This window comes from Balaenoptera physalus, assembly GCF_965194825.1.
Source record: "Balaenoptera physalus genome assembly, chromosome: 2".
Taxonomy (NCBI): domain Eukaryota; kingdom Metazoa; phylum Chordata; class Mammalia; order Artiodactyla; family Balaenopteridae; genus Balaenoptera; species Balaenoptera physalus.
The window spans coordinates 32,841,833-32,857,339 of record NC_138883.1 but is presented as its reverse complement, the minus strand read 5'-3'; the positions used below and the strand labels follow the sequence as shown (position 1 = coordinate 32,857,339).

Here is a 15,507-nt window from a genome sequence, read left to right as displayed (position 1 = left end):
ATTTAAAAATTCTTATATAGTTATACCTTATGAAGGGAAATAATTTTGGCCACCCTTTGAAAGTTGTGATTAGGCTTGACATTTAGTTTCAGAACTATGGACACCCCAAAAGTAATTATCTTTAAAAATTATTATGCAACTGTTCACAAATAATAGTATGACTAACACCCTTTAATAAGGTGTTAACCCACCTTTGTACTTAAGCTCGCTTTAGCATAACCTTTCACCTAATTTAGCATGTACATCTGTTACCTATTAAGTCTGGATTTATAAAGAAGCATGTGCATAATTATCTTAAAACATACAACTAAAAGATTGTATTTTATTTCCATTTAAAAAAATCTTTTTGCTTAGGAAGCAATTAATTGCATAACTTTTGAGATGAAATGCCACATAAAAAAAATACAGAAGTGAAGGCCATTTTTTTGCCTTCAACATCAATTTGTTGAGTATCTACTCAATTTATGGCCTTATATCGATTGTTATCCATTCATAGATATACAAGATAGCCCCTGCCTTCAAGAATTCACAGCCGATGGAAAATGAATAAATTAACAGTCAGTGACAGCAGGGGCTGGCAAACTTTTTCTGTAAAGCGCCAGATAGTAAAGATTTTAGGCTTTGTGGGCCATATGGTTTCTGTTGCAGTTACTCAGCTCTGCTGTCATAGCATGAAAGCAACCACAGACAATCCATGAACAAATGAGCATGGCTATGTTCCAGTGCAAATTTTATTTACAAAGCTAGGCATGAGCCTTTGTCCTGCAGTTTGCTGCTGTCTGAATTATGGTATAGTGATATAAAACCTGTGGTAGACACGTACTACTGTGCTGTGTATACGTGACTAGAGGAGGACACAGAAAATCTCAGGGAGGAAGGGACTTATGAGGTGAGTCTTGAAAGACAAGGTGTTATCCAGGAGAAGCAGCATGGAAGGCCCATGGATTCATTAACTCCTGCAGAGTCTAAGCAAAGGCAGAGACAGGAGCCCATTTTGTTAAATATTTAGTGGGTACCTTATGAAAAGATAATCATTCACATCCTTTCCAATAGCATCTTTCTAAATAGTGTTGAAAATTGTAGTTACCAAAATTCTATGACTGACTTCACATGTGTAGTTTCTTTACATCTGTAAATATGAAGAATTGGTTTTGTATATTAAAACAGAAGCATACCAAAAATTGCCTTGTCTTTAGAGAAAGTCAAGTGTTTTACTTCGTTTATTTATTTTACATTCTTGAGGCCATGCTAAGCTATTCTCCCAGTGCACAGAGACCTACTTGAAAAGTAACGAGTTCTGCCATCTCAGTATTGGTCATCAGGGTACTGCATTTTGAGTTTATTAATTTTTTATTGAAATATTGCATACAAAAAAGTATATGTCATACACACAAGAAAGTACACATATTGGGAGTATATAGCTCAATGATTTTTCACAAACTGAACATCCTCCTTTTACCATGAGGCTACATTTTAATTGTCCAACACTACTGATCAAAATTCTTAGACTGCTTCTCTCATAAACTTAATTATTTTTCATCTCTGAGCTTTCAGTAAGTTCTCTGGCTTAAAATCCTTACTGCTAACAATAATTTTGCTTGCATGAAGGACAGGGTAGGCACATTCTGTCTGCCCACCTTTTCCTCCTAGACCTGTCTAGCGTTCAGTCCTCTTTAATTGATCACTGCAGCGTAGGCTTCTGATTTCCAGGAAATACCTTTTATTCCAAAATCATCCATTTCTTCCTCTGAAAGTCTCTCTTTACCTCCAGCAGTGCTTCCAAACTGAAGGTAGCAACTCTGGATCTTGAAATAAATTTAGTAAGTTGGACTTGTGACTGGCATTTAAGAAGAGCACAAAGGAGGGACAAGACAGATGAAGAAATAGAATAGTGCATTGTAACCATTGTAAGGCTAAGTATTATTTTTTGCAACTTTTTATTTAGTTTTTCATCTATGTGTATGTTTACTAGATCATGATGTAAAATTTATTTTTTACTAGGGATCATGTCCTTAAAAGTTTAAAAAACATTGTCATAAGTCTCATGTCAACAATTTCAAAAACTGCTTAACATTAGCACCATTAACATTAACTGCTGATACTCGTAGAACTTGTTTAAATTAATAAAATGGAAATTTGGGGGCTGGAGGAAGTTTTTTTCTGCCTGTCTCTTGGAGGAGCACTCCGTGTCATTTTAAGATGCCAGTGTAACTCAAACAGAGACGTTACAAGAAAAAATGTTGCAGACAGATATCCCTCATGAATGTTGATGGCACAGTGCTTTACCAAATATTAGCAAATTGAATCCAGCAATATATAGACAGGGTAATACATTTTGACCAATTGGAGTCTATCCTAGGAATGCAAATCAGGGGTTGGATTAATATCCAAAAACCATTTTAATTTATTATCTTAATCGAATAAAGTAGAAAAACCATTTGATCATCCTTAACAGGTAGAGAAAAGCATAAACATTTGACAAAATTAAACTCCTATTTATATAAAAAAAAAAAAATTCTCAGCAAACTAGGAAAGAACTTCCTTGCTGAAAGGAAGGGTGTATTTGAAAAACCTACAGATAAGATGCCTAACACTGGGAACAAAACATGGCTGTCTCCTCTCAACCACTTGTACTTAACATTCATTGTACTTGGGGTCTTGGCCAGATGCTAGTCTGCAGTAAGGCCAGAAAAAGAAAGAAAAGGCATAAAGATTGGCAAGAAGTAGAACTATCTGTTTGCAGATGACAGGATCACCTATGTAAAAATGGTTAAAAATTTAAAGCCTCACAATATCAAATGTTGACAATGGAATGGAGCAACTAGTACTCTCAGACGTTGCTGTTGGATATGTAAAATGGTACAACCACTTCGGAGAACAGTTTGACAGTTTTTTTTTATAACGTTAAACATACATACACCCATCAGTTCTGATCCTAGGTATTTACCCAAGGGAAAAGAAAATGTGTATCCACAGAAAGACTTGTACCTGAATGCTCATAGCAGCTTTATTTATAATGGACCAAAATTGGAAATTACCTAAATGTCTATCAACAGCTGAATGGATAAACAAGTTATGATATGTCCATACAATGGAACACTACTCAACAAAAAAGAGGACCAAACTACTGATACGTGCAAAGCTTAGATAAATCTCAAAATGTTATGCTGAACAAAAGAATCCTTATGCAAAAGAGTATATATTGCATAATTCCATTTATATGAAATCCTAGATCAGGGAAAACTCTGGGGACAAAAATCTCTTCAGTGCCTGCCTGGGACCAAGAGTGACATATTGACTCCAGGGACGCACAAGAGAACTTTTCTGATATTTTAAAGTACTGTTCCATATCTTGACCTTGGTGGTAGTTGCTAGAGTTTTTACATTTGTGAGTTATACCTCAATAAAGTTGATTTAAAAAAAAAAAAAGAGAGAGATTTAGACATTTTAAAACAAGTAAATGAAATCACTATTAGGGAAAAAAATCTTAAGATTAAAAAATTACTTTGGGAAGATGAAAAAGTTTTAGAGATGGATGATGGTTGTACAATGATGTGAGTGTACTTAAAGCCACAGAATTGTATGCTTAAAAGTGGTTAAAATGGTAAGTAAATTTTATGTAATGTGTATTTTACCACATTTTTTAAAAAGGTTAAAAAAAAAGCTGTGTAAACAAACAAAAAATCTTTCAAGAATTAGAAAAATACATGAGTTTTTATTATCTTAAGATGGTATGTGCTTTGTGCTTCTCAAAAATGACTTTTAAAGAATTAAGGCAGGCTCTAAAATACTGCAACAGACTTATGTAATTTCTTTGGTCAAAGATTAAAATGCTTAATCTAATTATAAACAATAAATGTGTTTAGTATGTTAGCCTGTATTTGTGAAACACAGCAAAGATCAGGATTCTGGCCTTGAAGTGTTTATGTTTTGAGTGTCAAATACGTGAGTATAATAAACTAGCAGTATTACTTAGCCAGGTGTCATTTACTGTAATTCAGAGTATCCCAACAATCATATTTCTAGAACAATCGTCTTTCTAGAAGGAAATGTCTCTTTTAAACTGCTCTGCCCTTTTGGTTTCTAATTAGTGATTGTCCCCTGAGATTTTTAAAGCCAAAAGTGTTTTATACTCAGTTTGCCCTTTATTTGCAATTTTTATATCAACCTAAGTGTAAAACTAGATAAATTTGATTGTAATTATTTTCACTGTTACTGTTCTTCATTTGCCTATTTTCATCAAAATAAACCTTACTGTGGTTTCTGGTGAGATTGGTGTGAATTTCTCTAGCCTGAAAGGAAGATTTGGGGATGATATCCCTTGGGAATGACTGCTTTCTTGCTTGGTGATTTGCTTCCACTTCCTAGGTTTTGGGAATAATAGGCAGTTAAAAGCTCTGCATGCCAAAAGCAGAGGACCCTTGGGAATTTTTTCATCATGAACTTTAAGTTAAGGGAGTTTATGATTGGCTAGATTATAATATAGGAAGTGAATGTCTTTGCAGTAAAATCTGTAGAGCTTGAAATACAAAAGAATGGAAGCTTCTACATGAAGATGTTTTGAGGGGGAAAACACATTTTCTCTTTACGGTTCATTCTGCTCTAGGGAAACACCACCAAGCGAGTCAAACACAGAATGTGATTGCATCAGACAAAGCAGAAATACCGGTTGCCCATGAACATGAGCACAGCCATGACCACACACAGCTGCATGCCTACATCGGTGTTTCCCTCGTACTGGGCTTTGTTTTCATGTTGCTGGTGGACCAGATTGGCAGCTCCCATGTGCATTCTACTGATGGTAAGTAGCTCCAGGGTTTTCTGGGCAGTGCAAAACATTTGCATTTTAGGTGATCACAAATGATTGAATAATTCAATATGTATCAGTGGTCTTATTTAGTGCTAAAACTTTCTCAGGTTCTGGTGAACATTTCATTCATTTGAGAAAGCTAGTGGGTTGTGCCATTTGGCACAAGGGAGTGTTTATTGGATTATTACCCTGGTTATTTTAAAGCTCATTTGATGGAGGTCTAGGGCAGAAGTTCTTAACCCTTTTAGTGCCATGGAGCCTTTCAGCAGTCTAAAGCCTGTGGACCTTTTATTGGAATAATGTTTTAAAATGCATAAAGCACAGTATAGGATTACAGAGAAAATCAATTTAATACAGTTACTAAAACATTAAAACAAATTTGTGATATAGTAAAGTATGTCTTCTTTATCAGCGCATTAAATAATGAGATAATATATTTAAATCATAAGCAAGTTAGAGTTAAATTTAATTGTTTAGGACATCAGTATAACAGCTATTGTTGAGTAGCTTGACTAAGAACATTAAATTCTGAGATGGGCTTTAACAAGGCAACAGAGTGTCAAGTTGAACATCCAGTTGATTTGGCTTTTTGTTTTGATGGTTACTAGTGTAGAAGAGCCTGATTCACAAAGATATTTTATTACAAATATACTTGAACACATTTGTAGCTTGCTTTCCAGGGAAAGATAAGCTTCTTTCAAGGACAACTAGAATTCTCCAAGACTTTTAAAGTTAATTCCAGTCATAGTAACTTTTTTGTCTTGAGATCAATGAATTCATCTTCGGTTAGATCAATATCTTTGATATGGTTTATATTAAATAAAAAAGGACTCTGATCCATGATACAACTTTGATGCCATCGTGATATAAACTTTTTTGATATAAATACATTTGAAAGGGTTATAATGGACATAAGGGTTTACAGATATTTCTTTTCAAATACATTGACAGAGAATTTTGCAGATAGGAACTGCTAGAAAGCAGCATAGATATCTTGGTCACCAGCAAGAGATCCCACGACTTGTACTGTTTTGTGGCTGATGACTGTTAGGTGTAGAGTTGCCTGTTAGTTGCCCAGCTCTGTCACATGAGCATCTACAAACAGGAAGACTTCAATCATGCAACGTGGCAGCACTTCTGTAAGCCCTTAATTTATTTTTTATTTTTTATTTTTTTTCACACACACACACTGTATTTTATTTTTACAAGAGATAAGTAGACTGACACCAAGCATTGTACATGGATGACCACAACAAAAGCAACAATGATTGCAATTACCAAACATGAAACACACTCATACTATGTCATAATATTGACATTCAGTCCAGTAATCCTCCACTGTAACAGCTCCTTTACTTTGCAGTGAAAATTGATTTGTATATTCTTTGCCTCTGCGTCCTTGTGGGATTTTTTTTTTAATTCAGACAGAAAGTCACAAAAATTATACTCATCCTCATCAGTTCACTGAGTCCCATGTAATTAATTTTTTTTTCATCTTGATCTTTTGTTAGCACTTTTATGAGTTCATCAGTTTTTCATCAGAGTTCTGCAAATGCTTATTCATTCAGTTCAGCAGTACAGTCAGTTACCAGAAACCTGTACTTGTCAGAGTCTTTTCCATGAATTTCTTGAAGATGAAAGCCTTTTTTAGGAACATATTTGCAAAAGCATCAGAGTACACCCAGAACTGTCTGTAAATGACAAAAGACTTAAAAATGACCACTGTTAAAGATTTGATGAAAGTTCATAATAATGCAGTTGACAAGAAAATTAGTTATTTCTGAGATATACATTTTAAAGTAATAACTAGGATTATTACTTATAACATTATAACAGAACATATAAGATTTTTAGAAATTTCATGTAATGTCTGAAACATTTATATTAACATATTTCCATACATATTTCCATACAAATACAAATATAAGATTTTTAGAAATTTCATGTAATGTCTGAAACATTTATATTAACATATTTCCATACAAATAACCCAATGAAAGTTTAGTATTAGTTGTTTTGTTTGTTGTTTTATACTGCAGGTTCTTATTAGGCATTAATTTTATACACATCAGTGTATACATGTCAATCCCAATCGCCCAATTCAGCACACCACCATCCCCACCCCACCGCAGTTTTCCCCCCTTGGTGTCCATATGTCCATTCTCTACATCTGTGTCTCAACTTCTGCCCTGCAAACTGACTCATCTGTACCATTTTTCTAGGTTCCACATACATGCATTAATATACGATATTTGTTTTTCTCTTTCTGACTTACTTCACTCTGTATGACAGTCTCTAGATCCATCCACTTCTCAACAAATGACTCAATTTCGTTCCTTTTTATGGCTGAGTAATATTCCATTGTATATATGTACCACAACTTCTTTATCGATTCGTCTGTTGATGGTGTAAGCCCTTAATTTAAAGTAGTGATGAAAGAGACTGATAAATGTTTAAGTTTACTTTATTTTGTTCTACAGCATCAATACGTTAAACTCATTTATGCAGTTAAAATTTTCCTTTATATAGTTTGCAGCGTAAAGGACATTGTAAGGGCCTTACCAAGTACTGAGTTTTAAATATAGTGAAATCTGTATCTATAAAAAAAAAATAATAAATAAATAAAGTAGTGATGAGTGAAAGTGATAATATGATATCTTATAACTATAAAATAATATGAAATTATCTGATTTCTATTGGTAAAGGTAGTGCTACTGTTACTTGTGGTTTATTGTCTATATTTATAATTAAAGGAAATGCTAAAGTTCAGTTAGAGGTTAGTACAAGTAAAAATACATTTTTTTTTTAAGTTAAGGTCACAGACACCCCCTGCATTCTCCCTGTGTTCTCCTATTAGACCCCAGGTTAACAGTCCCTGGTCTACCAAAAAAATCTGTAGAAAAGCAGACAAAAGACATGAACAAATAGTTCATAAAAAGATATAAAAATGGTCTTTAAACATATGAAAAGATGTTCCTTGCACTTAAAATAAGAAGACTGCAAATCAAAATTCCACTGAGAAGCCATTTCTCACCTGTCAGATAGGCAAAAATTCAAAACGTTGACAGTATACTCTGTTGGCAAAGCTGTGATGAAACAGACACTCTCATCTATTGCTGTGGGTGTGCCTAGTGGTACAGCCCCTGTAGTGGAGAATTTACCCTTCAACCCCAAAATCCCACTTCTAGGAATCTGTTCTGATGAATCGGCTCCAATATGAAAATACATATGCACAAGACTAATCAGTGCAGCATTGTTTATCATTGTAAAAACACTTCAATGTCCAGTCATGCAGATTGGTTGAGTGTAGTGTGGTGTGTCCATGTAATGGAGTTCTATGTAGCCATGAAATAGAATAAGGAATCAGATCTCTGTGAACCAATAAGGAGAGATTTCCAGGAAATACTGTTAAGTGGAAAAAAAAAAAAGCAAAAATAAATTATTATACATCATATATTATGTTTTGTGTAAAAAAGAAGGGGAAACAAGTATACATGTATATATTTGCTTCTCTTTACAAAAAAGAAACATAAGAAGGATCAGCTAGAAAACAAAGTTGATTACTTGTAGGAGTGAGGGCATGGGTGGGATAAGGTAGAACGGTTTGGGGAGGGCATGACACTCCCCCGGGCATGCCTTTTTGATATAGTTTTGACTTTGGGAAATATGTTAATATTTTCCATATTCAAAAAATAAAATGAAATCAACAAAGGATGGGGGAGCTAACTGAAACAGATGAACTGTACTTCAAATGAATAACACAGTTACACTGAAGGGGATGTAGAAAAAACTAATTCAAGTAACTTATGAATGTAGTATTTGACTATATACCTTTAGTGGTGAGTAGAGTTGGGGAAGAAGCGTAAACAGTACTGAACTCTTTTTAGTAGGCTTTGCTTTTTGTAATGGTGTGGGCAAAACAGTTCTGAAACTAGTTTAGATATGTTACAAGATTGAGCAAATGAGTAAATGTGTTGCTGTTGGTGGAACCAGAGTCCTCACTGAGGAAGAAGGGACATGCAAATAGGGAATGAGGGAAAGCAAGAAAGAACCGCTACAGGGATGGGTTGGAATCGGAGCTATTGGAATCATGATTTCTAAAACTTGTATGTGTATGTGTGCATATATACATGTGTGTCTATGTATACGTGTATGTATGTCTTAGTTCTGTGTGCAGAGAGGGCCTAGAAGTAAAGACACCCCACTAGCAATGAGCATATCAGGACTCTTCAGAGAAATGGCTGATTCTAGGGCAGGACAGGGTAAGGATAAAATGAGCTTGGAACATCTAGTGTTCAAAGAAGATGGGAACATGTCACAGGATATAGGAACCAGCTTGAAGGGGCTTCCCTTGGCCAGATCTCAGACAGTTTGTGCACCAAGATAATTAAGAACAGCAATAAAGCGTAAATCATTGAAAAAATGGGAATCAATGGGCACATCCACATGGGAGAAAGATAAAAGGAGAAGGGAGGGCATTTGTTTCCAGCAGAATGCTAAATGCCAGTTGGTAAATGTGGAAGCATTTGGAGTTGGACAGTCATCTTTGCAACCGTCATAGTAAAAATTGGCTCAGGCCAGAATCATCAATGAATGTTAAATCTAGGGGGTATATTTTGATTTGCTTATTAGTCGCAAGGGAAAAAAAAGTAACTAAATGAAGAAATCGGACAATACCTCGATCAGATGATCAAAATTAATGTCACTGGTATTCTGCTTTCAGTGTGGGCAGAAAGTTCCTACCAGACCAGCCTCTGTACAGATAACTGTAAACTTTGGACAGAATTTTGAAAACCACTATCTGAAGACATTGGAGAGTGAGTGACCTAAAGGAGACAAATTCTGGAAGGGAGTCTACACTTGGAACCTATCTTTACTACTTTTAGTTCCTATTTTTACTGCTTTTAGCAGTCAGTGCCTGTGGGGTAACTAACTGATAGAAGACACAGTCTTTCTGGCCTAAGGAACTGGAGGACAGAATTCAAGGTACCCAGCCCCTGGAAAGTGAGGGGAGAATCTTAGGAAGGAGAGAGACAGAGAAACTCAGCCCCAAATTCTATGTATAAACTGCCCAAGTCTCTGGCTAAGCCCTGAACCATGCTTTCTTGGGCAGACTCTAGACAGCTCAGCTAAACGTAAAAGAACTAAACTGAGATTTAGGCAGCTGCCCAGAAGACAGAGTTTGCAGTTTGAGCCAAATCAAGTTATGTAAAGCAAAGCAAAAAATCAACACTCTTTGGAGGAATATAATAGAATCCATAGTATCCACAAGATAACATTTACAATATCCAATATATAATCCAGAATTCACACCACCAGTGAGCAGCAGATGTACATCCTGTGCCTCTAGATGTCATAGCCTGAGGAACATCACCTATGCAGCATTCCATCCAAGAATGCATCATCTAAGGACACATCAGACAAATCCAAAAGGAAGGACCACTCTGTTAAAAAACAAGAAAGGCGCAGGGAAGGAAATGTATTCTTCAGAGATATCAATGTCACAAAAGTCAAAGGCAGAGAAAATGTCTCAGATTAAAGGAGACTAAAGAGATACAACTAGGTGCAACATATGATCTTAGGCTGGATCCTTCCCGGAAAAGGAAAAATGCCCTGAAATACATTCTTGGGCAATTGACAAATTAGAATATGCAAGAGAGAGTAGAAAAAATTATCAATGTTAAATTTACTGAAGTTGATAACTTTACTGTGATTATGTAAGAAAATATCCTTTATCATCAGAAATACACACTGAAGTATCTAAGTATAAAGAGTTACGATGTATGCAATTTACTCTTAAATGGTACAGAAAAAAAGATATACACAAATATGTGTATTTGTGTAGTATAGATAGAGAACAAGAGAGCATAAGCCCAAATGATAAAGCAAATGGGGCAAAATGTTAGACAATTAGTCATTCTGGGAAAAGGGTATATGATTGCTTTTTGAACTATTCTTGCAACTTTTTTTTTTTTTTTTTAACTAACCAAGTCTTACTTTAGGAAATAGATTTTGGAGTAAAACGTTTTACTTATGTGCTTTATTCCAAACAGCAAATGAGAAGCACCCTCTGTTGGATGGAATCTGACTCCAGCTACATTACATAGTTGTCCACAGTGGCCTTTATGACATTTTTCTTGCGATTCTTGTCAGTTTAAATTTAAAATGCATTTATAGGCGCATTAATGTCCTGTAGCCCCATACAAAGAATTAAATGTAGTATGTGTTTATTTTTCCTCCTGTTTTGTCTTAGAGGTCACTGTTTTTGCTGGTTTTCATGTATCTGATGACCTCGCTTCACCTATTACCTGCAGGGTTTTATGTATTATTATCAGTAAAAGTTAATTCGTTTATTAAATTTATTCTGAAGCAGAGTCTTTTCCTATAGATTTATAGAAATTGTGTTTTAATTTTAAAACCTCTAATTTTTTTTAAGATGCTACTTATAATTAGACCACAAGACTGTGTAAAGAAAAACCAAAACAAGCTTGTCACACAGTGTAATACGATTGTTCTTCCCAGTTTGGGGTGATACTGAAATATGTGTTGTCTCAGAGTGATCAGGGGCTTTAGCTTCCCTTCTTGAAGTGTTTTAATTAGAAGATAAATTTTGTTAGTAAAAAGATAAAGATACTTTACTTGTGCATGCTTTTTCCTTTGTAAACCATTCCTTCAGTGGGCTAGACCCCTCAAAAGATTAAATTCCTTGCAATTTACTTGACTAATGTCCATCTGTCACTTCACCTGGCATTTTGATGTCCATGTCTTTGAACTTTACATTGTTTGGACATTATTTACTTGTTTAAATATTTCTTATAATACCTGTAATACAGATAAATACTTTTTTTAATCTCCAACAAGGATTTATTAAGCAACTGTTGGGTGACCAGTGCTATGCTGCATTCTATAAGACAAATAAAAAAATGGAAAGAAGTATAAAATTTAATTCTGTATAGTTCACAGTCAATTGGGAGGGACATATTTAAGTGAAAACGGTTTTGTATATCTAAGGTGGAATACAGAAGAAACCTTGAAGTAGCATGTAGAGACTGTGCATAGAGCTGTACATTTCTAGACAAGGGGACAGTTGTTCTAAGCTGGAATTAATCTTTGATTCTTTCTCATAGTAAGCGGTCCTAGAATTAAGACTTTGAACAACGTCTTGGTTTTGGATTGATGAGCTGGGCAATTTAGTACATGCCAAGAATTAGGGGTGAGGAGATTTGGGGAAAGGAGAATGAGACAGTTTTGTTAGAGGGTGTTAAAGAAACTGGTTTAACTGGACTGGACAGTAAGAAATAAGATGATACCAGTTGAGGACTTGCCTGGTGGCGCAGTGGTTAAGAATCTGCCTGCCAATGCAGGGGACACGGGTTCGAGCCCTGGTCTGGGAAGATCCCACATGCCACAGAGCAACTAAACCCGTGCGCCACAGCTACTGAGCCTGTGCTCTAGAGCCCACGGGCCACAACTACTGAGCCTGCGAGCCACAACTACTGAAACCCATGTGCCTAGAGCCTGTGCTTTGCAACAAAGAGAAGCCACCACAGTGAGAAGCCTGCACACTGCAATGAAGAGTAGTCCCCGCTCTCGCAACTAGAGAAAGCCCGTGAGCAGCAACAAAGACCCAATGCAGCCAAAAATAAATAAATAAATAAATAAATTTATTTAAAAAAAAAAAAAGATGATACCAGTTGATAGAGGGCTCAAGACCTACTTAATAGAGCAGTTTGGACTGAATTTGAAAAGCAGCAGATTCTTAACTGACCCATCACAAGGGTGGTGATTCAGAAAGATGAATCCTACAAGGATGTGTAAGATGAATTAGGTTAGGGAGAAATGAGAGTAAGGGGAGACAACCAGATGGGAGCCTACTGCTAATTTAGGTTTGAGTTGATGAAAATTTAGGTTAGGATGGTGGCAATAAAATGGAGAAAGGCAAATGGGAACGACGTTTTGATGTTAGAATACAGATAAAGTTGCAGGAGGCTGGGGAAGGGGAGGGGGTAGGCAATGACAATGAGATTGGTCTAGAGAGAAGTGGTCAGACGCCACAGAGCACTTTCCTTGGAGAGGTGAAGTGTTAAGAGGTGTGAGGCGGTTTGGGGTGACATCTTGTCCATTCAGGGAAGGCTGGGTCAAATGAAGAGTTTCCACCTGCCCACCTCTTCAGGACAGGGGAAGCTTCCAATTGTTTGAAGCAGAAGAAAAAAGACAGTAGTGAGGAAAATAATAATCTTCTACTTTAAGAGCTTTCAAAGACTTCTTGCACCCGCAGGTGAATGTTCTAATAGTTTCTGTTTCACGTTGCTTCATGGCTGACTTGCTTATTTTTACTTCAGATCCAGAAGCAGCAAGGCCTAGCAATTCCAAAATCACCACCACGCTGGGTCTGGTCGTCCATGCTGCAGGTAGGGTCAGATTGCAGTGGAACCCCTTTCTTTTCTGTCACACAGGGACCATCCACATGAAATACTCTAGGGCTGGCCTTTTGGGGAAAGGGTTGCTTAATGAAGTCCTCCAACAGAAGCATGAACCCTGGCATACTCAGTGTTGGGGTTGCAATAAGAATGGTTCTGTATTTCTTAATGGATGAAAATAATTTGTGGCACATGAAAAATACATGAAATTCAAATTTCAGTGTCCATAGTAAAGTTGTATTGGAACACAGCCATGGCCATTTGCTTACGTGTTATCTGTGGCTGCTTTCACACAATGGTAGAGTTGTGTAGTTGCAAGAGACCAAATGGCTCACGAAGGCTAAAATACTTCCTATCTCTATCTCTTTAACAAAAAGTTTGCTGACCTCTGCCATAGGATCTCATCTGCATAAGAGCCTGCTCACTTCTGTACTCAGTAGCCCTGGTGCTGGGTAGCTACCCAAGTGCCAGGTGAGGCAGAGGTAGGCTGTAGGGTGTCGAAGTCTCAGCATTGCTGACAGGGCATGCCTTAGAATCATAACCAAAACTAGTCCCAGTGGCAGGGCTCTGTAAATGACAAAAGCATGTGAAAGGTGACACACTCTTATCTGGACTTTCTAGTAAAACATGCTTTTCTAACAAAAAATTCATCCATTTCAACCACTATTTACTCATTACGTATAAATCATCTATGCCAAGTCGCAGTGTCTTTATTTTGTTTCTTCATCTGCAAGATGCAGAGACGCTTCCTTTGAAATTCTTTGATATTTCTGTTATTACAGTTTGATTGATTAATCAGTAGATTTTTGAGCATCATACTTTTCCAACAACAGCAACAATAACTGACAAATTGAATATTGAATAGCACCTATGCTAAGCTCTTCACATATGTTACCTCATGAAAACCCTAGGAATACATACTTTATTGAACCCATTGTAGAAATGAGAAGGCTAAGGTTCAGAAAGGTTAAGTAACCGTCCCAGAGTCCAGTCCAGCTCTATCTGACTCTAAAGCCCACACAGCCACTCACCACACTATTATAGTTGTTATTTATAGTTATAGTGTTTTATGTTTCACTTTTTCCAAATTCAGCTGACGGTGTTGCTTTGGGAGCAGCAGCTTCTACTTCACAAACTAGTGTCCAGTTAATTGTGTTTGTGGCAATAATGCTACATAAGGTAAGCAAAATTTCGGTGTAAGATTTGGTATTGACTACATTTATAATTAAAATTTCTCTTTGGTCATTCTGTTTTTCTGGAATGGAAAGTATTTTTAGTTATTTTCGTAATTGCTGTTCATTTTAGAGAATTGAATAAATCTGTTAATAGCTGGGTCTTTCGCTACCATTTTCTTAACCTTATACTTGAAGGGGTTTTATTTTTTTATGGTCATATACACAAACTGTTAAGTCCTCTACAGATTTCTACATTTCATAGTAATTTTTGTTCATAAATATTTTTCCTTTCTTTATACTCTTTTCTGAACTATTACACAGACACACACACACGCACACACACACACAAATGGGATATTTTCTAGCTTAGAACATTAATTCCTAAAAGGCAAAGCCCAGACTTACTATTATGCCTAGTTTTCTTGTATGAGAATTCAGTCAAATTATATATACTTCCTAATGTAGAAGCAATCCAAACTTCCAGAGTAATAAAGGATAGTTTTTCTTTTCCAGGCACCAGCTGCTTTTGGGCTGGTTTCCTTCTTAATGCATGCAGGCCTCGAGCGGAATCGAATCAGAAAGCACTTACTGGTCTTTGCACTGGCAGCACCAGTTATGGCCATGGTGACATACTTAGGACTAAGTAAGGTAAGTCTGACTCATTCCTAGCTTATCTCGACAAGTATCTAATTCTTTGCGATCTACTAGAAGGTATAGTCTCTTATATTGAATTTTTCAGTTAAATTACCCCCTCAAACTAAAGATAAAATTCGAATTAAAAACCTGTACAAAGTATACATCTTAATTCCAAGTCAATCCTCTTCATAAATTTAGAGCATTTCCTTATTCATTTAATTCGAAAACTTCTTCCCCATCAGTTCCAAAAATACTTGCACAAATATATGATCTTTAAAATAATACAACTTAAACCTTATCAGACATGCTAATTTTATTTGACAGATACATAATAAGTCACAACAGAATGTATTTAATGTTTCAGTAGGCACAGGAAGTGTGAGGGACAAGCTTGCAGCAGCTTTGAGAGCAGTAAGGGATGAGCAGAGATCTCTGTATTCAGCTAAGACTCAGATTCTTCTACTGC

At 36.1% G+C, this 15,507-nt stretch overlaps 1 protein-coding gene across 4 annotated transcripts in view; it reads left to right on the top strand.

The window, feature by feature from the left end:
- SLC39A9 (solute carrier family 39 member 9) overlaps positions 1-15,507 on the top strand; it is a 50,592-nt gene that overhangs the window by 29,799 nt on the left and 5,286 nt on the right. For all 4 annotated transcript variants that reach the window (XM_082451855.1, XM_082451858.1, XM_082451857.1 and 1 more), the window contains 4 exons: positions 4,607-4,801; positions 13,153-13,221; positions 14,324-14,409; positions 14,919-15,053. In XM_082451855.1, coding sequence (XP_082307981.1) covers positions 4,607-4,801; positions 13,153-13,221; positions 14,324-14,409; positions 14,919-15,053 — 485 coding nt within the window. The remainder of the gene's footprint in view (positions 1-4,606; positions 4,802-13,152; positions 13,222-14,323; positions 14,410-14,918; positions 15,054-15,507) is intronic.